General features: G+C 40.2%; 1 protein-coding gene across 2 annotated transcripts in view; it reads right to left on the bottom strand.

Annotated features, from left to right (window-relative positions):
• loxhd1a (lipoxygenase homology PLAT domains 1a) overlaps window positions 1-21,709 on the bottom strand; it is a 29,986-nt gene extending 8,277 nt beyond the window's left edge. Inside the window, exons 1-33 of one of the 2 annotated variants that reach the window (XM_078271622.1) lie at window positions 20,977-21,709; window positions 17,846-17,960; window positions 15,918-15,998; window positions 14,261-14,445; window positions 13,300-13,398; window positions 12,628-12,776; window positions 12,422-12,545; window positions 11,937-12,187; window positions 11,724-11,859; window positions 11,394-11,554; window positions 11,187-11,273; window positions 10,660-10,795; window positions 10,342-10,496; window positions 10,087-10,247; window positions 8,891-8,967; window positions 8,576-8,772; window positions 8,276-8,468; window positions 7,960-8,120; window positions 7,351-7,684; window positions 6,630-6,781; window positions 6,105-6,238; window positions 5,501-5,652; window positions 5,240-5,344; window positions 5,010-5,138; window positions 4,753-4,920; window positions 4,466-4,647; window positions 4,180-4,296; window positions 3,267-3,429; window positions 2,838-2,992; window positions 2,453-2,662; window positions 1,581-1,710; window positions 1,236-1,444; window positions 914-1,099 (exon numbers count right to left, since the gene is read on the bottom strand). In XM_078271622.1, the coding sequence (XP_078127748.1) occupies window positions 914-1,099; window positions 1,236-1,444; window positions 1,581-1,710; window positions 2,453-2,662; window positions 2,838-2,992; window positions 3,267-3,429; window positions 4,180-4,296; window positions 4,466-4,647; window positions 4,753-4,920; window positions 5,010-5,138; window positions 5,240-5,344; window positions 5,501-5,652; window positions 6,105-6,238; window positions 6,630-6,781; window positions 7,351-7,684; window positions 7,960-8,120; window positions 8,276-8,468; window positions 8,576-8,772; window positions 8,891-8,967; window positions 10,087-10,247; window positions 10,342-10,496; window positions 10,660-10,795; window positions 11,187-11,273; window positions 11,394-11,554; window positions 11,724-11,859; window positions 11,937-12,187; window positions 12,422-12,545; window positions 12,628-12,776; window positions 13,300-13,398; window positions 14,261-14,445; window positions 15,918-15,998; window positions 17,846-17,960; window positions 20,977-21,709 (5,727 nt within the window). The remainder of the gene's footprint in view (window positions 1-913; window positions 1,100-1,235; window positions 1,445-1,580; window positions 1,711-2,452; window positions 2,663-2,837; window positions 2,993-3,266; window positions 3,430-4,179; window positions 4,297-4,465; window positions 4,648-4,752; window positions 4,921-5,009; window positions 5,139-5,239; window positions 5,345-5,500; window positions 5,653-6,104; window positions 6,239-6,629; window positions 6,782-7,350; window positions 7,685-7,959; window positions 8,121-8,275; window positions 8,469-8,575; window positions 8,773-8,890; window positions 8,968-10,086; window positions 10,248-10,341; window positions 10,497-10,659; window positions 10,796-11,186; window positions 11,274-11,393; window positions 11,555-11,723; window positions 11,860-11,936; window positions 12,188-12,421; window positions 12,546-12,627; window positions 12,777-13,299; window positions 13,399-14,260; window positions 14,446-15,917; window positions 15,999-17,845; window positions 17,961-20,976) is intronic. The other variant, XM_078271623.1, reaches the window with a different exon arrangement.
• Between the last annotated feature and the right edge of the window lie 2,271 nt (window positions 21,710-23,980).

The raw sequence follows: 23,980 nt of genomic DNA, 5'->3' as shown, positions 1-23,980 counted from the left end.
CAGATATCTTTAAAAAGATACTCCTTGTGTATAATCTTACTTGAAATATGACTGTGTATAATTTCACCCAATTTATTAAAAGGCCACCAAAGTTAAGGGGCTCCATATATTTATAAACGTAATCCTATTTTATGCTTTCGAAACATTCTCAAAATCGACCAGGATGAGCCCTAGAACATTTTAATTTTCATAAAACTAATTTTCCAGAGATGTCTAACACCTTATAAATCAACCTGTAAAGAGAGGTTTGTTTGGCTGAACATACAACAGGCGGAGCCCTACCCTGCCTAAAAGATTTTTAGGCCAGGTGCTTCAGACCACCCACTGTTTTTAATGCATACATTGAAGGAACTGAAAGATTTTCAACTGAAATTGTATTTGTATATGTTTTCACGTGACAAATAAATTGATTGAATAAATCCATGTGTTGTGAATTATACTTTCATTTCTAAGATTCTAGTGTCGTAGTAGCACAATAAGGGATCTTCAATTCTTTCGATAAATCGGATGTTTACGCCTACTGCAAAAAGACGAGAAACTAAAGGTACTCTCCCCCATCTCAGATGTATCTGAATATTTGTAACAGGCTGGATGGTGTTGTTTAATGAACTCAAATGTCTTATGAAATGAATTTGAAATTCCATCTAAACCAAGATATTGACCAGATAAATGTATTGATTAGAAATGAATGTTAATTATGATTCTGAGGGGCAACAGTGCTGGTATAATTGGGTAGAATTTTATATCTGTGCACCATTTTTCTTAAAGTAAATAGCTCCACTGGTTTCATTGGTGACAGTATAATAGAAATGGACTCATTATCACTAGTGCACTGCGGTAATTTGATTTATATGTGATATATGTTTATCAGCCATATGACAGTGCTTGCGTCAACTTGCTCACATTTACATACCTGTTGGGAGATAGAAATGGCCTCTGCATCCAGCACGTTGAATACTCTAGCAGTCAAACCATCTCCTCGATCTTTGGCCAACCAGCACTTGCATGCAAAGATATATTTGACCCCTTTGGTTGGCACAGCAACAGACAGCTCATCAACCAGCCAGCAGCTCTCCGGAGTGGCCCCATCATGACCGAGCTGCAGGGAGGACGAGAAACAATCACTTCTCACAACGTGGGTGTATTTTTCTGCATGTTCATGTGTGTGCGTGCGTGTGGATGCATGAGAGTGCATGATCATCACTGACATTCTAAAAGCTTCCCCCCTCCCTCACCTCAACCTTTTTAATCTCCCCCACATCTGAACCGTGGGACTGAAAGCTCTCCAGAGAGCCGGCCTCAAAGCCCTTCCTCTCGTCCGGCAGGTCCAGCCACAGCCTCTCTGTCTGGGTGTGATTGCCCCCGATAATGATCACATAAGCCCTGCTGGTGGTGCTCGCATCCCGCTCCAGTCCAGTACAGATGGTGATGTGGTATGGTATGACTGCACAGGAAGGGCACAGCACTTATTCATTCATGACAGCAAGAGATTATATAAAGATGTCTGTGTTAGAATATTAATGACAAACATTCACAGAGCAAAAAAGAAATCCAGCATGCAGTTCTGAAGATTTACTTACTCGGGAGCTCAATTTCTTCTTCCTCCTTCTTCTTTTTGCTCTTTTTGTTCATGTTACTGTCGACACTCTTTACTGTTGGGGCTGAGTTCTTCTTTTTGTTGTTTAGGCTCTCTCTGACTCCTTCATAACCCTAAAAGAACACAACACACACACACACACACACACACACACACACACACACACACACACACACACACACACACACACACACACACACACAGTGATACAGACAAACACACCAACACAGACAAATGCTAAGATCTACAGTATAGGAACATGAAGTCTACGTGTGATTAATAGGGCCTTGTGAATATATGAACTTAGTCATGGTATTCATTACCATTCATTTATACGGCAGCATGTTAATGTTATTGTGAGCATTTTAGCATTCTTACATTAGAATTTAGCACATCCACACATAGCTGCTGGCGTTCTGCTGCTTGCTTGTTCAAATGTCATTTTTCAATGCTGTGAACAAAATTCCTTTCACTTTCATTGTAATAGAATGAAAACCCAAAACCTAAGAAACCGTTATCTCAAATCCTCACAGCACGTAAATTACAGTATGTCATGTCAGGTAGATACCATGATGGGTTAGTGAAAAAAATCTGTCTTTTTGTAATTTGGGTAAACTGACCAAAAAGGTGCCTTACAACTTTGATTCTCCTGTCTACTATGTAAAGGATAATGTAGAGCAAGGCGGTCATTACCCCGACAGGGTGATGCAGGTCTTGAATCAGCTTGAACGGTCTGTTTAGAATTAGCAGACCGCAGACCGCAGAATGCAGTCGGATTCAACCAAGTCGTGTAATAATGTGTTTTACTATTTCTAGCTCCTACACACTGTCACACACTGATGTCTTTCATGCTACCTTAACATAGAAGACTCTCTCAATGCGTCGGTCCTCCCTCTTCCTGGACAGCCAACGTTCACATAAAAAGAGAAAGACCTCTTCCGTATCCACGTCAACTACCTCCACCTGGTCCAAGTACCAGTCCGAACACATCATACTGTTATCGTGCCTCATTTTTATCTTGAAAATCTGTCCGAGGTCAACGGCCTCAATAGTGAACTTATCCACCTGGGAAGATAAAACGTGACCATTGGTGAAATTTTAACACAAGTTGAATCATGCAGTTTTGTACTTTTGTTGTAATATTTGCTGTAATTCAGTTTTCTTTTGTAAAGTTGCTCATTGTGTCAAGCTTATTTGTCTATCCTCACTTCATTAGATAATACACAAAATGCTTTCTTACAGATCCCCGTTCAAACTTGTTGCTGTTTGTCTCCGACTTGCTGAGTTTCCTCTCCCCGGTGTCCCCGAGGTCCCCGTAAATCGTGAGAAAGACGTTGGCATCGGTGCCACCTCCATTCACATCACCTGTCATCACTGACACGTTATATGTGTGAGCTGTAGTGGGGGCGATGATCACAGACAAACGGTTTCAGTGCAATTGGCAGAAAATAGAGTGAAAAGTAAGCCATTTTCTATTGCTGTTTGATGCCACTGTCACAATAGAGACTCACTCAGGGATTAGGAAAGACCTGAAGGGAAAAGTGTCTTTCTGAACTAATGCTCAGAAAGGTGGGGACCAGACAGAACTAAGACAGGAAAACAAATCCTGCACATATTTGTGCATGTTTGTGTGTATAAATGTATTGTTTGTCTGCATATGTTGACATACTCTCCAGGGCATCTTCCACCTCGACTTCGGTGACTTTCAGGCTTCCGTCTCGTGAAAGTTTCTCAGTGATGATGTCAGAGGGCACCAGCTCTCTCACTGTTTCACCATCATCCTCCGACTTGGCGAGCCAGCGCTCACATGGGAATATGATAGTCTCTGAACCCTAAAGAGAGAGAGAAGTAGGCACAGGGCTAAAACAATGCCTCAGAGAAGAATCATTGAACACAGTTTATTGTCTTTGTCTGAGTCTCGGCTCAGTAAGTAGGATGAAAAATGAAACCATGGTGCTGGATTACCCTCATCTGTTTGTGAGGAGAACATCTCCACCTGCTGACCAGAAATAGTGTTTGTGTGTTACCAGTAAATGTGAGTAGTAAGATGTTGCTAAATGTAAATCCTCTGCAACAAATATATGAGATGTTTGTTAAGCATAAAGGTGCAAGTACTGAAATCAATTTCAGTGTTTTTTTGAGGCAAATGTACTTTCATTTGCACTCAATGCTACTTTATACTTCTACTCCACTTCTAGAGGCAAGCGGATTTACAAATATTTTACTTTTTACTTCCCTACATTTATTAACAGATTATTCCGTACAAAACATATGATCATCTTATAAAACATGATGCATTGTTATATATGACTGTATCCAACAGTATATAAAGTAGTTAAAATAGCTCCACCTTGACCTACTTCAACCGTAAAATACTACATACACATTACTGCATCAGTAATAATCATCCAACAATATAATATATAGACACTCACTATGGCCACTTTTGACACTTTAAGGACATTTTGCTAATACATACATTAATGCAAGTTACATTTTCAATGTAGGTCTTTTACTTAAGAGTATTTTTATTTTGCAGTACTGCAACTTAAGTAAAAGGAGCTGTCCTTCGTAGGCAGTACCTTTCCCTTCCTGAGCAGACGTCTGATCTCCACTCTGTCCAGATGCCAGCCTGGGTTGACCCCGCGGTTGTCATGGCCAATCCGGATCTTTTCAATTAAATCCCCCACATCTTCAAGCTGCAAAGAGAGCAGAAAACATTACTAAATTAACACTATATTCAGTATTGTTTTACTACATTAAAGACACTGATGGCCTTGCTGTGCTGTACTGCCCTGGTCAATCAAGCTTAATGAATGCACCTATTCTTCTTATTCATCTATTTATGGCTATACATGTTACATGTACCTCAACAATAAACATGTCCTCAGCTCCTCTCTCAAAGTACATTATCCTCTCCCTCTTGTTGACACACAGAGACTTCTGCTGGGTGCACACTGCGTTTCGCCCGTACAGTACAATGAAGACATCTGCATCTGTGCCGGCTCCAAACACGTCACTCGTGAAGATTTTAATTTCATAAGGAACAACTACAAAATGAAAACACATTCAAACAATACCAACGGTGTGCATCAAATGACAAATATCTTCATTTTTGTGAGAGTGATGTAGACTGTCATGCAATGACGATTTACATGGTGTGTAAAGTTCCGTCTGAAGAGAATTTGGGAAAATGTCCCTGACGATGGCCCCGTCATCCTCCCCTTTATCCAACCAACGGCCACAGGGGAAGCGCAGTTTCTGTCCAAGAGACGGGGCATCAATCTCCACCCAGTCAAGGAACCAGCCTGCTGATCCTCTGCCTTAAACATTAACACAAATTATTGTCATCGCGCACGTAGACAAACGTTGCATTATTCACTGCACAGGCAGGGAGTCCATCCTACTGTACCACAGTTGTCGTGTCCAACACGCAGCTTCTTCAGTGGTCCAATGTCCACCGCTTCCACAATAAACTCGTCGATCATACCCCGCTCAAACTTATTCCTATGAGTCTTTGAAGCCTTCAGGTTAATTATCCCTGTAGATGTGCGCACATCATGGAGTAATTTAAATCATTTAAATACAAGATCACATTTTTTTTTACAGATATAATTTCTGTATGACAGTTGGAAGTATTACCTGTGTCATCCTTGGTGCCGTACAGGATCATAAAGACATTAGCATCAGTTCCTGCATACTTTTTGTCACCAGTTTTTATCCTCACTGTGTATGTTGTTGACATGGCTGTAATAATAAGAAAACAGCAAACCACAAATGAAACATTAGGCAATATTGTGGTTATAATTCATAGGTAATAACAAAAAAAAGCTCAATGTCTTCGTCAGAGGTCACTTCGATTCTTCACTCTCTTTTTGAGGGCAGCCATAATGTTGATCTCACCTTTCTGTTCCAGACCAAGTGTGGCTTCAGAGTCTTCCTCATCATCATCATCCCCTCTCTTCATAAAGGCTTCGTCCACAGGAACGAGTTCCCTGGCAAGCTGTCCATCATCTTCATCAGTAGCCAGCCAGCGTTTACAAGGGAAAAAGTACCTAAAACACCATATATAATATATATGTATTTTGTGCAGTGTGCAGTCTGCATAGTATCAACACAACAATCTCTGTTTAGGACTGTCAAATGTCCGTGTCCAGAAATACTTAAAGAAAATGGCCATCTCTATTTAGATTCAAGTCTCCACACTTCACCAGAATATTTCAGAGTAACATTTCACGCCACACGGTGGAGCTCTACAGACATTTTATGTGCAACGTTCTCCTGCCATGTAGGATGATGCTGTTTTGTGAAACCTGTTGCAATGATTTGGTGTCTAGAATGACTCAGCGATGTGTTTATAATTTCTCATCTATTAAATGATTGATTAACCATTTTTTTGTAATTAATTGGTTGAATTATTCAAGGGATTTGTGTGAAGCTACAGTTACACATCTGAATTAAAGTGGTAATAGACCTCTGCTTTCTTTCTAACGTCATCATAACTTACGTGGTGTCATCTTTGTTGTCTACAATTTCCACTCTGTCCAGAAACCAGCCGGCACTGGCCTGACTGTTGTCATGTCGGATCCTCAGCTTCTTCAGGATCCCTAAGTCCACCGCTGTGATGTTGAAAATGTCTTCCTAGGTCACACGCAAACAAACCAGTGACAAAGGGTCAAGAAAAGTCACAGGTCTCAGTTTAGCAGTACTAATAAATTATTAATACTTTAGTAGTACTAATAATATTACTTATTTATTTGGTCTGTATTTAACCTGCATGGCTCCTTAGCTCCACCATTTGTTTGACAATAGAGGCTTATCCAGGAAAACAGTACCAATGATAACAATCATGACCATGCAGAACACAGCAGATCAAAAGTGTCTCCTGACTCTAGCCTCATATTTAACAAACAAACATTTCCCAAAATGTCAGGCAATTATTTCTTTTGCACAAAAAAGTTCATATTAACACTCAGATTATCACATAAAAAAAGGGCACATCTAGAACTGACAGAAGACAGAGAAATCTTACCTGGCCTTTCTCAAATTTGTTCAGGTTGTTTGCCTTCCTGAGCCGTCGCTCCCCAGTGTCGCCAATCTCTCCATAGATGTTTATGTAAACATTGGCATCAGTCCCCGCCCCCCACATTGTCCCAGTGAACACATGAACCTCATACGAGTTCACTAAGAGAAAAAACACAGTTAGACACAGTTAGAAAGTTAGAAAGTGCATGATCATGAGTGACATTTTAACGTTGCACCTGATGACATATGCCTTGTTGGAGCCATTTTGCAGATTTGCTTTATTTAATTTCAAATTATGCTTAGACAGCATGCATTTTTCCATTGTGTATTATGATGATAATGAATTGGAATGTCTGTTTACATTTTGTTATTCTGCTCATCATTGCTATTATTATGATAATTGATGTGTGAAAGCCGATAGGATGATGTGATCTGGAGGTGTGGTGAACAGGTGTTCGGGTGAGAGCAAACAATTTTCAACCACATGAACACAGAATCTGCATAACTATAGAATACTTTTGTTTGAAGTTTATTGATTTATTTATGCTTTTTGCTTTAATAAACGGATGAACTGTGAAGCTAAGAAGTACAGAATGTGTGTTGATTAACGGACCGCTCCCTACATGCCTAATTCAACATCAATTCAAAATGTCACAAATACAACATACAGCCTAGCCTTTGGAAGCAAATAGCAATGGGTCAACACATTACATGAATGCTCTACTTACCCTCCAGGTCTTCACTGTCCTCAGTCAGCAGCTCGACCACAATCTCCCCATCCTCCTCATCCCTGGCCAGCCAGCGGTTACAGGGGAAAGCAAATGCCTCCACCACTTCCTGCAGCTCCTCAACCATCTCCACCTCCTCCTCTTCTTCTTTCTTCTTCTTTTTCTTGTCCTTCTTCTTGTCTTTCTTGGTTTCCTCCTTCTTCACCTCAACCAGCACCATAGAACTCGTCAGCCGCTTTATGTCCACCTTCTCCAGGAACCAGCCATCTCCGATACCCTTCCCGTCATGGTAGATACGTATCTTGTAGATCTTACCGACATCCTGAGCCTCAATCTGGGTTGTAGGCAGGGTTAAAAATTAGCACCATCCGCCAGCCAAATGCTGGGAAAATATGTAATTGTCTGGTAGATTTGCTTCACTCACCAGCCAAAAAAAACAATGTTAGTTTATTGAGTGGCTGGTAAAATTTGAACATTCGCTAGCCGTTTAGCTGGTAGACGAAAAAGTTAATTTTGAACCGTGGTTGTAGGTATCAAACAGTGGTCAAACCAGGAACTTAAATCTCCTATATATATATTTAAAAAACACGGCACAGGCTTTATACAGACCCTGAAGATCTCAGTGGTGCCACGTTCAAAATTGTTGGAGCGACTCTTGAGAGCGAGAACTTCAGTTTTTCCTTCATCTCCGTAGATCTGACAGAAGACATTGGCATTGGTGCCACCTGCACGCACGTCCCCTGTGACCACTGTTACTTCATAGTTGATCACTGTTACAGAAGGGGCATCACAGTATTATGACAGGAGGAAAGATTATGTAGAGCAGAGCAATACACCTCAACTCATAATGTTCATGAACTAATGTTACTGTTCTTAAAATTATGAATTTTGACTACAGCGTACTTTTAATGTTGCTGTTATTTACATTGTTCGATGTCCAAGATCTCACTGGGATAGATCTCAACCTCCACTTTCCCGTCAGCCTCGTCTTTGCAGAGCCATCGGTGGCTTGGGAACATGTACTGCAACCCATGAACTGGCACAGAGATCTGCACACTGTCCAGAAACCAGCCAGCCCGCAAGCCCTCATTAGTGTGACCAATCAGGAGACGGTTGATCTGTAAACACAGAGGACATAAGAGGATATAATAGAATTAGTAAACACAAATAAATGTCTGAACCATAAACTTTGTTCTCCATGAAGTGTGTTTGTGTCCAAACTTGCCTTTCCGATGTCAAAGGTTTCGATTGTAAAGATGTCAGTTTGTCCCGTCTCGTAGTAGTTCCTGAGGTCGTTGTCGGAAACTGCCAGTATCGTCTTGTTAGTATCACCCTTCTCCCCATACAGCTTGACAAATACCCTGGAGTCCGAGCTGGCACCATTTACATTGCCTGTCTTGATTGCGAAGTGGTAGCTGACATCTTGGGAGGGTGGACCGATGGAAATTAAAAGTAATTTTAAAAATCATTAATAAGATATGTTGTCCTTTTTTAGTTTGCTTAACCTATCCTTGGTTTAAAATGTTATTAATGCACTCACTAAAGAGACGCAGGCCATCTCCAGCTGGGACTAACTCGCGGACAATCTGTCCATCATCTTCATTACGGTCCAACCATCTGAAGAAAAACACAAAGACCCAGACAAATTGAATCATGTAGCATTAAACTTATAATAATAATTCATAAACATAGAAACATATTTAGTTTACAATAGGGATAGGGGAGAAAGGGTAAGACCCTAAAGTAAAAGTAGCCTAAAGTAGTATTGATCATTGTGAGGAAATTAAATCACCATTAGCATCAAAATAAACCAATCTGAAAAAAAAGATCAAACAGAACACAATCACTACAAGCAACACAAACAACTGTTCTATGTTGTATTACAATTGAAGCTACCAAACCTTTCCCTTTTAACAGACAGACAGGAAGAGCCTCTTTCCAGATGTAACACTGCACCTCCGCCTTGCGGTTTCAGCTCCAGTTACTGAAGGAAAGAGCTGGCTGACGACATTTAGTGCCTATTTGTAGTAGCAAACTCATCCATCAGCTGCTTAACTACTTAAACACACACCACTGGAGAACTAGTGAACGTAAGCGTGGCCGGTTTGTAAGGCTTTCAGGGCAATTTTGTCCAGCTGTTTGGTGGGTTACAGTGGTTAGTGAACTAAGAAGAAAATTCAACAGACACTTATGTGCCTTCTTGCCATGAGTTAGATAACAAGATTAAAACCACTCTCATATCTGTATCGTAAATAAGAAGCTACAGGCAGCAGCTGGGCATAAAGACTGGAAGCACTCCCTGCAAAACTACCATTTGCTATTTTTACACTTTATACTGTTTCAAGGATAAAAACAAAAAAAAAGATATAAGACGTTAATTAGTGAGCTTTAGATGTGCTGGAAGGTGCATTTGTTTTACTTTTGGAGCCAGGTAAGGTAAGGCAAAGGCAATGCAAGCTTATTTATATAGCACAATTCATACACAAGTGCTTTAGGCATAGAAACACATTGTAAAGATAAACAATAAGGCTAGCAGTTTCCCCCTACTTCCAGACATTATGCCAAACTAAGCTAACTGTCTCCTGGCTTCATATGTACAATACAGACATGAGAGTGGTGGTCTTCTCCCACAACTCCCTGCAGAAGAATGCAGTTATATGCAAGAAAGCATATAACTGTATATCCCAAAATATCAAACTATTCCTTTAAGTTATGTGTAAAGTAATATTGCCTTGCCTGAAACATGGGAACTCAATGGCCAAACTCTCTGGCTGGCCCTCTTCTCTGACCATCACCTTATCAAGGAACCAACCGCAGCCTCCACCGCGGCCATCATGACCAACACGCACTCTGTGCACCCGGCCCAAGGACACGGACTCAATGAGAAACTCATCGTGCTGAGGTTAGACAGAGAGAAAACTGGTTAAAAATGTTGGCAGTGCATTTCCCAGACAATATTTATTTATTTTTGTGTATTAATGATGCACTCACATTGCCCTTTTCAAATTTGTTGACGTTGTTTTTGCTCATGAACATGAGTCGCTCCCCTGTGTCACCCAGGTCACCGATAATATTGAGGAAGACGCTGGCATCGGTGCCACTGCCACTGACGTTGCCAGTGCAGATGGTGACTCGATACTTTATCACTGTAAAACATTTAAAAAAAAAGGACACTCACATTATATTACATAAAGCACGTACATTCAGACATAGAGTTTGAAAATATGCACTGACTCTCTATCAAACAGCTTGTTTGTGTTTAAGATCAACCGAGCACATTTATATGTGTGTGTCCTCAGTGTTTCTTACAAGGCAGCTGCTCCTTGATGAGCGCTCCGATAGCTGGAAGCTCTCTGACGATCTCATTGTCGTCTTCATTGATGTCCAGCCAACGGCCGCATTCAAAAGAATATTTCTCCATCGTCAGGGTTTTGAGCAAAGTGACCTGCAGAAAGTCACAGCCTCATGTGTCATCATACACATCCTCATCTCTGGTTCATGATCTAACCTTCAGACAATGAAAACTGAAGCAGTGACATTAACACACATTTTCCAAATTAAAGTGAGATCAAATAAGTTACTTCCTAGTACCGTATACTCGGCAAACCGAAATTGATTGCCAAGGTTTTTCTGAAAGCTTATAACTGAGAAACAGTTAGATTTCTTTCATGCGAAACATTTGACTGCAGCCTTATTTACACATAAGCTTTTCTCTATTACTGAGATCAGGTGCAAGATTAAACTCTAATTCAGTGTCTAACTTAGTGCTAAGAGGGGACACGCTACAACAGACTGAACAGCTTACAGATCAGACACAAAGAGCAAGAGGGTCTCACCTTCGCTAAATGCCAGCCAGCGAATGGAGATCTCTTCTCATGCCAGATGCGCACTTTCAGCAGCATTCCAATGTCTGGCATTTCAATCTACAGTGATAATACAGACAACAGATATGATTCCTTAGGAACTTAGTGTAGATCAGTGTGAGAACTTAACAGTGGAAGACACTGTAATGTGCCCAGTTAAGCAGATGAGCAAAGGCTTACCATGAATTTATCAAGCTGGCCCTGTTCAAAACTGTCTGAGTTGTTTTCCAGTTTGATCTCATCAGACTTGCCCTTTTCTCCATAGATCTGCAGAAACACCTGGGCATCTGTCCCTGCCCCCTTCACATCCGATGTCCAAATCCACAGGGACCATGGGTACTCTGGAGTAAAAGAAGAGTAGATTTGATAGTAAAGTAGGCTAGTCTAGTTTAATTAGAAGCCAACATATATACTGTAGATAGCTATAAGTCGACTAAATGCAACTTTAATTCTTTTTGGTAAAGAGAATATGAGTGATTTGAGATATATGAGTTTAATAAAGCCACCCACTCTTCTGTTTTTTCTGCCTGAGAGAGACCATCTCGTACAGCTCCCTCTCAATCAGTCCGTCCCCCTCGTCCTCGTCCAGCCACTTCCCGCACGGAAATGTCTGCTCAATGCCCGTGAACGGACAATATATTACCACCTAGAAGGGAAACGGATGCTTGATGAGTGAACGACGCTTTGAGAATCACTTTGTTAGCATAAACAGAGGTGTAGTACCTTTTCACAGTACCATCCAGCACCAACGGCCCCGTTGTCGTGCCCGATGGTGACCCTGCTGAGCGGGCTGATCAGTTCACAAATCTGCACGTTGAAAATGTCAATGAGACCACGCTCGAAAGCACCACCCTCCAGGAAGACTTTGCCGCTGTTCTTTAAGCCCTTGGAGCCGTGCATGACCATGTGGATCTTGGAGTTGGTGCCCGCACCCCTCACATCTCCAGTCATCACTTGTACATTGTATACGATTGCTAAGTAGATGCAGGAAAATACACAAAAAAAATATTTGTATCCATGATTTATAATGGAATGAGATGTGATAATAGACTGTGACAATATATTCTTAGAAATCAGCATATATATCCTTGGTGTTTGTTTTGAATTGTGTAGTTGTTTGGTCAACATTGTAATTCCCTAAAAGAGTACATTTTTGTTTATTACATTGAAATTTTCTGCAGTGAAATAGTGGCTCGTGTTGTTCTCACCCATTGGTTGCACGGATCCAACCAACACATCTCTCTGTATTTTGCCATCGCATTCATCCATGGCAAACCAGCGATTAACTGGGAACTCATACAACTCTTTATTCCCCATGTCATCAATCACTACCTGGGAAGACACATAATGCACCATCATGAGTGTTTTTATGCATGTGTGCACGTCTGTGAAAGAAATGATGCATTTGACATGCCTTATCTAGAAACCATCCAGCTGATGATCCTCTGTTGTTGTGGCCAATGGTGATTTTCCTCAGCTTTCCCAGGTTTGGCGCCTCGATCGTAAACTTGTCCTCTGACCCACGTTCAAAGTTGTCTTTGTCACTGTCCAGTCGTCTCTCTCCTTTCATAACAAACAAAGCATTTTGGAGCAGGAGTCAAACACATTGAAATCATATACAGCTACATTATTACAGTAACAATAAATACACAGTAACAATTAAACAGTATTTGTCATGACTATTGTTGGAGGTAAATAAGAGTCACCTGTGTCTAGCGATTACTTGATCAGGACAGAACCAGAACAGAAACTAAATCGACTACTATTTTGATATTCAATTCATTGCTTAAGTAATTTATCAAGCAAAAATGCCAAATGTGCTGGTTATAAAATGCCAAATGTGCTGGTTATAGCTTCACAAATGTGAATTTACCACTTTTCTCTGTGTACATCATTGTAGATGTAATATGTTTTGGTCTTTAAATAAGACAAAATAAACCAATTAAAGATGTCTCCTTGGGCTCTGGGAAATTAAAATTTTATTTAAGTTATTTAATATATTTTCCAACATTGTATAGACTATGTGGTTGATAAATTAATATAAAAAGTATCCACAGAATAACGGATGAAAAAAATCAGTAGCTACCTGTGTCACCATTCTCTCCAAAGATGTTTAGGAAGACATCAGCATCAGTTCCACTTCCCTTCATGTCAGCAGTGAACACACTTACTATGTATTTATTTACTGCAAAACATAAATTAGGAAATCAAGTGATTTATATAACCAATGCCCAAGAAAGACTAACAGTGTAGTAAATGTTGATCTTTCAAAACCAATTGTCTACCTAGTAGCACTATTCAATCATAATTAGTTGGACTTTTCTATTGTCATTAGACAGGTGCCTTGCTAATCCAGCCTAGGATGGTTTCCGAGTTAAATATTCATAACAGTGTGTGTGTGTGTGTGTGTGTGTGTGTGTGTGTGTGTGTGTGTGTGTGTGTGTGTGTGTGTGTGTGTGTGTGTGTGTGTGTGTGTGTGTGAGAGAGACCACTCCCTCACAGCACAGTGTCCTCTCATCTTAACCTGATCCTTGGCTTCACAATGTTCTGCTTGACTGACTGCAGGTACTGAAATGTTGGATCACATTGCAACAGAGGATACATGGGTTTTACCTGAAGATTATACTCTGATGGCATTCAATTTCAAAATGAAACTGCAGGAAGATCTGTAGGCTATCAGGCACCTTTGTGTACAACTGTCCAGACACATGGTACTAACACTGTCAAGTTTCTAAAATGCTTTTTTTCCTGTTCATTTGCCATGGCTATACATTTGGAATTTGGAATATCTAACATCAGTGTCAAATTGGTTTTAAGGAGATAGTAACATTAGCATAAGTATTAGAGCTCTTGTTCTTATTAGTTGTGAACTGTCGAGGCTTATGCATATTGTTATAACTGTAGTCCCTCTAGTGACATTTCAAACCAAGTGGTTTTTCTGCAATCTGGTGGAGGTATTTGGAATTTTAATCAACTGTTATTTCATTTTAACCTTAGTGAACCTTTGTGTCGGCTTTGTGTTATGCGTTTGTCCCAGAGTGACCTACATTTCGGGACGTCCATGGGGTTCATGCTTCCCAGCAGGTCCCTGACAAACAGGTTGTCAGCCTCTTCCCGACTCAGCCAGTTGTTGCAGGCGAAATAGAAGCGCAGATGGGGCCGGTTCATGTCGGTCACCAACACCCTGTCCAAGAACCAGCTGGCGTTCATCCCCGTGTTGTCGTGCTCAATCCTGGGGAGTCAACCGTCATAGTGTGACATGAATTCACCCTGCAGGTAATCACAAATGAGTTTTCCATATCACATGCACCAATGCATTTACATTTTTTTTTCATTTATTTTAGGTTGTTTGAATTTCTGCAGTGGTAAATACCAAACAATGGAGAAGATGGGGGACGATGAAATACAGCTGCAAGCAACTTGTTTTGACATATATTGATTTAACAACTTTTAAAGCACTCTCTACTGTTAATAACAGACAGTAGAGAGAAACAGGACGATTCACACACTAAGGTTCCTGAGTTGGATTACAACCAGATTTAATATTCATTAGATTTTTGTTGTACAAATTGTTTGGGAGTAGTTGTGTAGTTGTGTAGATGCCAAAAATGGGCTTCTGCCAGCACTCACACAATAAAGAGAAAAAACAGCCAAACAGGAGAATGTAAATGTAGACATATGAGCATATAAATTGTGATAGGCTGCTTTAAACTTTAGGACCTGTGGCTAATTTTGAGTAAACGTGGGTAGAAACACTCTCCAGTGGTCAGTTTCTAGGTTAGTAGTCTGAATTGTACTGATTTTATAATATCTGCTACTACTTTATTGTTGAAATATAATTTGAGTAAATGGATAGATTCACACTCCTCTGACGATGTCGACAACAATATTGTAGAAGCGATCATAATTTTGGAAGTAGTAGTTTGACAATACAATCAGAACTCATGGTTCACTTACTAGCCTTTTCAGGAGCTTTCCACCATATCACATAATCTTTATCAGTGGATAGAGTTTCATCAGTTACTATGGAGATGGATCCGACATGCGAGATCAGCAGTATCAGTAGTAAAAGAGACAAAAAAAAATGCTGGTAAGTGTACCTTAGTTTGGATTGTTTTGTAAAAAAAAAAAAAAAAGAAAAGAAAAAAAGAAGTAAAACATGCTGGGAAAAAAAAGAAACACTTCTATAGTTCTGAATTTCTGAGCCATGGTGCAGAATCTCTACTTTTTGCAATCTTTGAATAAATGTATCTTGCTGCCTCATTTCACTGTTCATGTGTGGCGGCTGTGATGTAACTCAGTCTCCTCTGGAGTAAGACACTAACTCCCAACAGATGGGGCTTAACCTTCTGTCACTGGATGAAATCCTTTGATGGCCACCTGCACAGCTGAAAAATAAGTGAGAAATGTTCCTGTGTGATCCTCTCTGTAAGCTGCTGTGATCCTGTGTGAGGTATACTTAACTATGAAGCATAGACAGTGATATTGTCAGTGACCCGTAGCTGAAAGAGGCATTATAGGATATTGTAGGCATTATAGGATATATATATATATATATATATATATATATATATATTATATATATATATATATATATATATATATATATATATATATATATATATATATATATATATATAAGTTATCACAAGGCACAGTGAGCGCTGTGTGGTTTTCTGTCACATTGAATTTGCTGTACAGTACCTCAGCTTCTTCAGAGGTCCCACGTTGTGTGTTTTGATACGGAAAACATCCGTCTTGTTCTTCTCAAATGCAGTTCGGCTTCTGTTAATTGAGGAAACATGAAAAATGTCAAAATTTGGGAGAAAGATAACTTGTTTTGTGTCTGTGTGTGTGTGTGTGTGTGTGTGTGTGTGTGTGTGTGTGTGTGTGTGTGTGTGTGTGTGTGTGTGTGTGTGTGTGTGTGTGAGAGAGACAGAGAAGAGATGCTCTATTTGATTGACAAAGATTATAGGAGCTGAAGAAACAGTCCGAACAGACAGAACTGAACTCTAGAACGGTAAATTACATCTCCTGACTGATTCGGCTTAGGGAACTCTAGTGGACTCATGGCAGTTGTATAATCTGAAACTCTCCTGAGGCTCAGCCACTTCAACGCTCCCTCCTCCTCATGTATTTCTACCCCTCACAGAGCCGAGCTCAGCCTGTGTGCACAGTGGACCCCCTCTGCCAACCACGGTGAATCAGACACCCTCTTTTCCATTAACAGAGAATACCTGCCTTTGTCTCTGACCCACATCTCCATCTGTGCTCATCTCCCTGTGATATTCAACCCACAGACAATGCCAGTGCTCGAATAATTAAAGTGCACGGTGTCATATACTGTCAAAAAACTGCCAAGAATGAAATACTGTCCAGCACACATAAATACATGCCCTCGTTCTCTGTTTCCATGTAAAATCACCTGTAAGACAATGATGGGGAGACATCGATTAAGTGAAAAAGCAAAGCCAATGCAAACTTTGGAATTCATGCAATTTGAATTTGTTGTAATTACAATGAATTTCCAAAGAGTTGCATTTTTAATCTGCTGCGATTGTTCAATCAGGGCAAATATGCTTGGAGACATAAAAAAAAAAAACTCCCTTACCTGTATCATGTTATAAAGTTGTTATTGATCATTACACAATACAGGCAGGACCTAATATATATCGGAGTAAGGTGAAACTCCTTACTTTGCAATAGGTTTATTATATGACTCATCAAGTGACTCATCAACATCCATGTACTGTATGCTATTTCACCTGCTGAGCAACAATATGGCCACACAGCATGGAGATACTGAATACATGGCATGTTGATATTGTCTAAAGTGGATGAATGAGACCACCACCAGGTGTGGGTGACATGGTCCAGTGTGGCTTACAATACGTTGGTACATCCTATATACTGCACAGGTAACCCTATCAATCAATGTGTGCAGAGATAAAGGGAGCCAACTGCTGATAAGGTCCCCTGAGAGTCATTTGATCATCCACAGAAATGACATCGTGGTCTTCTTTCATTTGCCTCTGAATGAAAAAGAAGACCGGCCATGTCACATAGTTCCTCCTTACTCCAGATATTCTGTGTCCGACATTTTAAACTGTATAGGGGAGGGATTCCTGCACCACAACCAAACCTTGATCAGTGTGCTGCTGAGGATTTTTAAGTTTCAGCTTGTTACAGTTTTGACAACCGGGTCAAAGAGATCCTTGGTGTGCAAACTGATTTTGTTTTGATTCATGGGCTCTGCAGGCATCAGATTAATGCTGAGCAGGAATGCTCCCCCATACAGTGTTATATACACAATACAACTCAACACAAGGACAGAATCATAACCATCCTTCAAAAGGCTAATTAGAAAATACCTCTTTTCTGTGCTGAAGGGTCAGAAAGGAATAGAAAAGGTTCAAAGTTAACAGGTGACATTTAAAAAGTATTAAACGAGCTAGGCTTACTAATTATATGAACTGAAACAGAATGACATCCAATTGACTCTATGTGACACATCCAACCTGATATAATAAGTGAAATAACAAGTTAGAGCAAGTCAGTGAGACCTGATTTAGATCTTACATATTTTTCATATTATAACACAATGACATCAACATAAACCCTTTTAAACTCACTTGCTTGCCAGGTGAATCTTGGGCGTGATACCAAAGTCTCCAAAAAGGGTGACAAACACATTAGCATCTGTCCCAGCTCCTTTTACATCACCAGTAACAGTGACCACCTCATACACTGAAAGAGAGAGGAGAGTGGAGATTAGACAGAGGAGAGATAAAACAAAAATATGTGCCCCATGGTTCATGTTGCAATAAAGATCACAAATCTGAAATAGTGAGAGCATGTATAGGGAATAAGTTATATTAGATCTAACAAGGACTTAATTATTTAAGTAGAAGGTTGAATAAAAGGACAAAGACACAAAGTCAGATCCTCAGACAGTGTCCAATAATCTATAAACATTAGGGAGCATTATGTTTCCTTCCATGCACGGTTGCCAGGGAATTCAATGCGGCGAATCTGCAGCGAATCCATGTCTGGTGTGATATACCAGCCAAGCCTCTCTCACATTTCACAAATGTGTGTCTTCCTCTGGCCAAGCTACTGAGTTGATGGGAAGGTAAACAGGATAAAGACTCAGTAGTCTGAAATATTCGTAACCTAATTGATATCGAAAACAAAATAAAATCGGGAATACAATCGATAGGACCTGGTGAATCGGAATCTAATCAATTTGGAAAATCATTGACGACACCCAATCCTAATGGTTACTGCGCCCAAGTTAGCATTTAGCTCAGAGCACCACTGTGTCTATGTACAGTAGACTGTTGCTTGTGACTATTCTTTACTTACAAAAATGCATTATGGTCTGTGTAATCGCATTGTGTGTTTTTTCATTTAACTTTCGTTACCATGGATCCAATGAGCTGATGACTCATCAGATTACCTTTAATTCCAAACACACAAACAAAGTATCTGTATTATTTGGAGAGGATTTTGAAAGTCACACTTGTGAAACAGCCTGTGTTTGAGTTACAGTAGCATCATTAAATCTTCAGTAGGAGAATAGTCAGCAATTGGCTGTTGCCTGTGACTTAATAGATCGGCCTATACAGTGGTAATTCCATAGTCTATAGTCCTGCTGCATTACTGCACACAAATGTAAACTTCTTCTCTCCTGTGGTTATGTAAGATAGACAGAAAGGTATGGGACACTGTCTGGGACTAAGGGTCAAACCTAATCAGATGAAGGATAAAGTTGTGTCCAGTCTGAACAGAGGTAGACTGTGTTTTTGAGGGGTGGTAAACTGTGTTCACTGATATCCAGGGTGAAAAACTGAGGCACTGGAAGGAGAAGATACATTGAATGAGGAAGACATGCTGAAGAAGCAGAAAGAGAAGACCGACAGATAACTTAAAAAACATTCAGGAGAAGAGGAAAGGAGAGCCAGAGACCTGATAAAGAGTAAGTTGGTCGCTCCGATAAGGACATGGATACCTAATTAACAGTGAGCAGAGCTATTAAAGCCAGATTAAATGAGAAAGAGAGACACCTGATAAAATCAGATAGACGGTGGCCTGGTAAAACTGTGCCTCGATAAACTCCTTGAGTGTCAGAGACCTGAGTCAGCCAGTGAGGTATGAAAGACGTGTACACAGGCATGTACCACTGCTACTGATGCTAAATAATGATACTTAATGATACATTAACTTTAATCAGCTACTTTATGGTAGCAATTACCTTACAGTGAAAATGCTGGAAAATACAATGAAATGTCACATTGCCAGCACTCTCACTGCCAAAACGATGGGGGGGGGGGGGAGGGGGGAGTTTCAGATGTTTTGCGTTTATGGGCAATTTCCCCAATTACAGCACCTCTGAATACAGCGCAGTGCTGTACTTTCCAAATGCACATTTTTGGAAACTCTGTCTTCTAGAAGTTGCGTATATATACCGGTTCTACTAATTTGTTTTAACAAATACGTTTCCCAAGAAAAAAACTTAAATTCCAGAGACCGGGGTTGGCATCCTGAGTCCAGTGTGTGGTTGGGATTAGGCAACAAAAGCACTTTGGTTGAATTAAGGAAGAAATGTGGTTTTGGTTTAATGTTATTCCAGATATATACATATACTTCCTGTCTTATGTTGAACTCACCGTCGACTCCTCAATATTAGACCACAATCTTTCTATGACTGACTATCATCCCTTACTTGCTATGAGTAGATATATTGTGTTGTATTGCAGATACTGTCAGAAAAACATAGAATAAGTTCACAGTGAACATATGAGCTACGTTGAGTATGAACATTTTGCTTCTTTGCAGATCCGTTTATTCCACATTATGTTGTTAAAAAAAAACATAATTCAGGTGGCATTATGTTTCTCTCAAAAAAAACGTTTGCTATTGCATAAATACATAACATAATTTCTTGGAGACAGAGTTGTTTATGGTCATGATTTGAGCATGCAGAGCAATAACAGTGCAACAGAGTAGTCTAAACTGACTGGCTTTTGCAGGGTCTTTCAACTGCAAAATGTTTGAAAGAACAGGAAAAGGTAGCAAGTAGACATTTGAGCTCAGATTTTTCAAATGATGATATAACCTAATTTATGGTTTTGATTGGATGATAATGTAACTCATCTCCCACACAACTGAGTAGCTCAGAAGCAAGGTTACATTAAAGTAGTTTAAGTACATTAAAGAATTTACCGTATCTACCAGCTATGGTTATTCTGTTCGATAAAATATTGTTACATCGACAGAGTAGTTGTCAACATTTACATTGTTCAGGTTGTTGCATCTTATTTTTTTTATCTAGCTCATAAATCACCCTGCGGTCCCCTTTCCCCTAACCAAACAAAAAAAACTATTTTGCAGCCTCCTGCGAGATCTGGTTCCCCCATTTTAAAACCTCTGATACGCTTTATGAAAGCTCCTCTGGCTCCCGTCCCTGCCTCTGGCCCCGGTGGTTCTCTCAGCCCCGTAGTCTGGGACGGCACCCAGCACCTGTCTGCCCCCGAGCTTCTGTTTGGCTCCAATCATGTAGAACATAACTGAGCTTTCGCCCAAGAACAATCACAGAGGGATTCCCTGGGGTGCTCCTGCTCGTGAACTAGAGGAAACCTGTATTCAACATTTGACCAGTTGGGACACTCCCAAAAGGAAAATACATACGTCATGTAACTGAGACTTACCTGAAATACAACATGTGTGGCTTCTCTGTCAGCTCTACAATGTCAATCCTTACCTTTCTTTTTGTAGTACTCATCCTCATATCCATCAGACGAGTCTGTGTGGTAGTTCAGCAGCTCATTCTGGTAGATCACGCCAAAGTCCACCTGTTTATTTTTGATTTTTTTCCCCTTTTTCTTTTTATCTTCGTCACTGTCCGCAGATCCCTTCTTTGCCTTCTTTTTTTTCTTTTTCTTTGAGTCCTCCTCCTCTTCCTGCTCCTCAATCAATGGCTCCTCATCACCACCATTATTGTGAGACTTCTTTTTCTTCTTTCCATCTTTTGACTTCTTATCCTTGGATCCCATTTCCTCCTCTCCTTCTGGATTCTCTGTGGAGGACTTCTTCTTCTTTTTCTTTTCCTCCTTCGCTCCCTCAGTCACTTTCTCTTCGAGCTTCTCTGATTTCTCCTTTTTGGAATTGGTCGTGGGGTCATTATTGTTCTGCTCACCCTCCTCAGCTTCATTTTCAATCACAGTGACAGCTTCAACATCATCATCTGGTTTCTTTTTCTTCTTTTTCTCTTTTACTTTTACACTCTCTTTTTTCTTCTTCTCTTTCTCTGGGGCCTCCTGATTCTCAGAGCTCTCTGTGCTCTTGTGTTTCTTATGACTCTTCTCTCCTTTTGTGGTGTCCGCACGGGTCACACCATTGCTCCTCTTCTTAAACTTTGGCTCTGTTTCCTCCACTTCGTCATCAACCTCTTCGGTTTCTTCTGAAGCTGTGGACTTTTTCTGTTTCGACGGCATCTTTTATTCATCCACTTCCCTAGCCTTTAGTTTCGTAAGTGCTGCCTTGAGTTTGTAATGGTGTAAGACAATTAATTTGACCCTTGGCTGCAGAGAGGTCCTGGGATCGTAGGGTTCAGAGCAGCATAGGTGTTTGCGGCTGCAGGTTTACACACTCAGGACATGCAGAGGGTGCAGTGGCTACCTGGACGTTTCCAACTTTGGCAGTTTATGGCCATATGACTAACACACACTACTCATGAAAAATTACTGTCACCTCAGCAGTCACGTGACCCACGGGAGAAAGCCCTTTGAAAAAGGAGCCTTGCACAGAGAACTTATCCTCTTTGCCACGGCACGCTTCATTATTCATGGTGTTAGGATCACTTTACGGGCCGGGGGAGTCTCGCTTTTACCTGCAGTGACACGCACACAGACAGACAGACGTGTTAACACACACACAAACTCTTCCTCCCTTACAACAACTTCTTTTTTTTCTAATACTGTAGAACAAAGTGTTGCAATGTGTATAAAGTAAAAGAAACACATACATTAAGTAAAAGAAACATACTGAATGTATCTTAAGATTTACCATTGATGATTAAATAATCCTTCAAGGATTTATTTCTTCTATGGCTGCATTCAGCAAACATCTGTGTTCACTTAAAGCAACAGTCCAGCATTTTGAAAATAGGCTTATTTGCTTTCTTGCTGAGAGTTGAATGAGGAGATTAATACTACTTGTGCGCTCAACATGAAGCTAGGGCCAGCAGATGGTTTGCTTGGCTTAGCAAAACAACTTCAAACAGGGGGAAATAGTTAGCCAGGTTCTGTCCAAAACAATCATTCCTTACAACTACAACATGACAGCGTAATACCGTCTGGAGAAGGAACTGTATTTAAACTAAGTTGCACTCTATACATTTTAGTATTTGGTTGGATTTTTTGATAAGAGCTCAAGTGTGAGCTGTACTGATCCTTCTCATCTCAGTAATTAAGCTTCACATCATTATTTTGTCCCCCAAAGATTTAACCAGATTTACCGAGAAAGATTAATCTGAAATCATAGTTCAGTAAATTGCTCAGTGAAGTAAGTAATCTTAAGCATTTCATTCCTGATTTAGATTTTCAAGATGACTCAAATGCAAGTCTAGTCAATGCTTCGAGCAGAAATATACATCAAATTTTCCTCCCATTACTTGTTCAGGGGGGAAAATTGCTTTAAAATGATGGATAATTAATAGGCCTACATTTGCATACTGTATTGCTTTACAATGAGAAATCCTAAAAAAGAAATGTTGAGTTGTTTACCCAGCATAGGTTTAGTTATTACATGGACTAGTTTATTGTACAGTATATCAACATTAACATGTAAGAAAAGCAAAACAACTAAATTTTTTGAGTTTCATCACACTGGCATACACATCTGCACCTCTGAGCCAAATCATCCTATTAGCCTTATTGCTGCCACCTGACACCTGATGATGTAGGCATCAAGGGGAAGGGCAGATTTTGGTCATATTGATCTTTCACCATCGGATTACCCAACCTATGGATGACAGCAGAGTCAAACCGTCAAAACCTCATTTGACCCAGTGCACTGAGGAATCACTCCCCTAACATACAGACCAAATGCTACATTCTTCTTCACTAATGACTAGTGAGGAATACTGTAGCATTAGTGATTAAATCAGATTTAACATGTAGGCTAATAAGATTGTATAATTCTTAATGTCCTGCAGACCACCAAGGCGGCAGCATGCTTTTTTTCTTACTTTTCCCTTGTATTTGATGAAACATGAAGTAATACTGCATGTTAATAATATCATGAGACTAAACGTAAGCCCTTCATCAGAAACCGATATTGTTAAAATAACTTTAACCAGTCCTTCCAGAAAAATGCGGAGTTTTTTTGTGATTGTTGCAGGCAAAAAGCCTTGATTGTGCGACACGTTTTCTTAAAAAATGTGATAGAATATGCGGGATATTTATGCAATTTTATGTGATGAAATTGCGGGAACTTGCAAAAATTGCGGGAACTTGCAAAAACTGCGGTTTCATCATGGCTTCGTCGCGGGTTTTGCAGCTGATGGTGTTCACGTCGCGTAATTAAGTCACTTCATAACGTTCCCATGGCAACAGGGGAAAATGGCTGCTCTTGTGTGAAGTAAACGCAACATTTTTCAACTTTCTGCTAAGATATAGCCTATGTGACTTTTTTGCAACGAAAATGCGGGGATTATGAAATCATGCAAGCCCCGCATATTTTCCGCGGAAATCCCTCTCTGGGAT

This window comes from Sander vitreus, chromosome 16 (genome assembly GCF_031162955.1).
Source record: "Sander vitreus isolate 19-12246 chromosome 16, sanVit1, whole genome shotgun sequence".
Taxonomy (NCBI): Eukaryota; Metazoa; Chordata; class Actinopteri; order Perciformes; family Percidae; genus Sander; species Sander vitreus.
The sequence above is the reverse complement of the archived record's forward strand: the minus strand, read 5'-3'. Positions and strand labels throughout refer to the sequence as shown.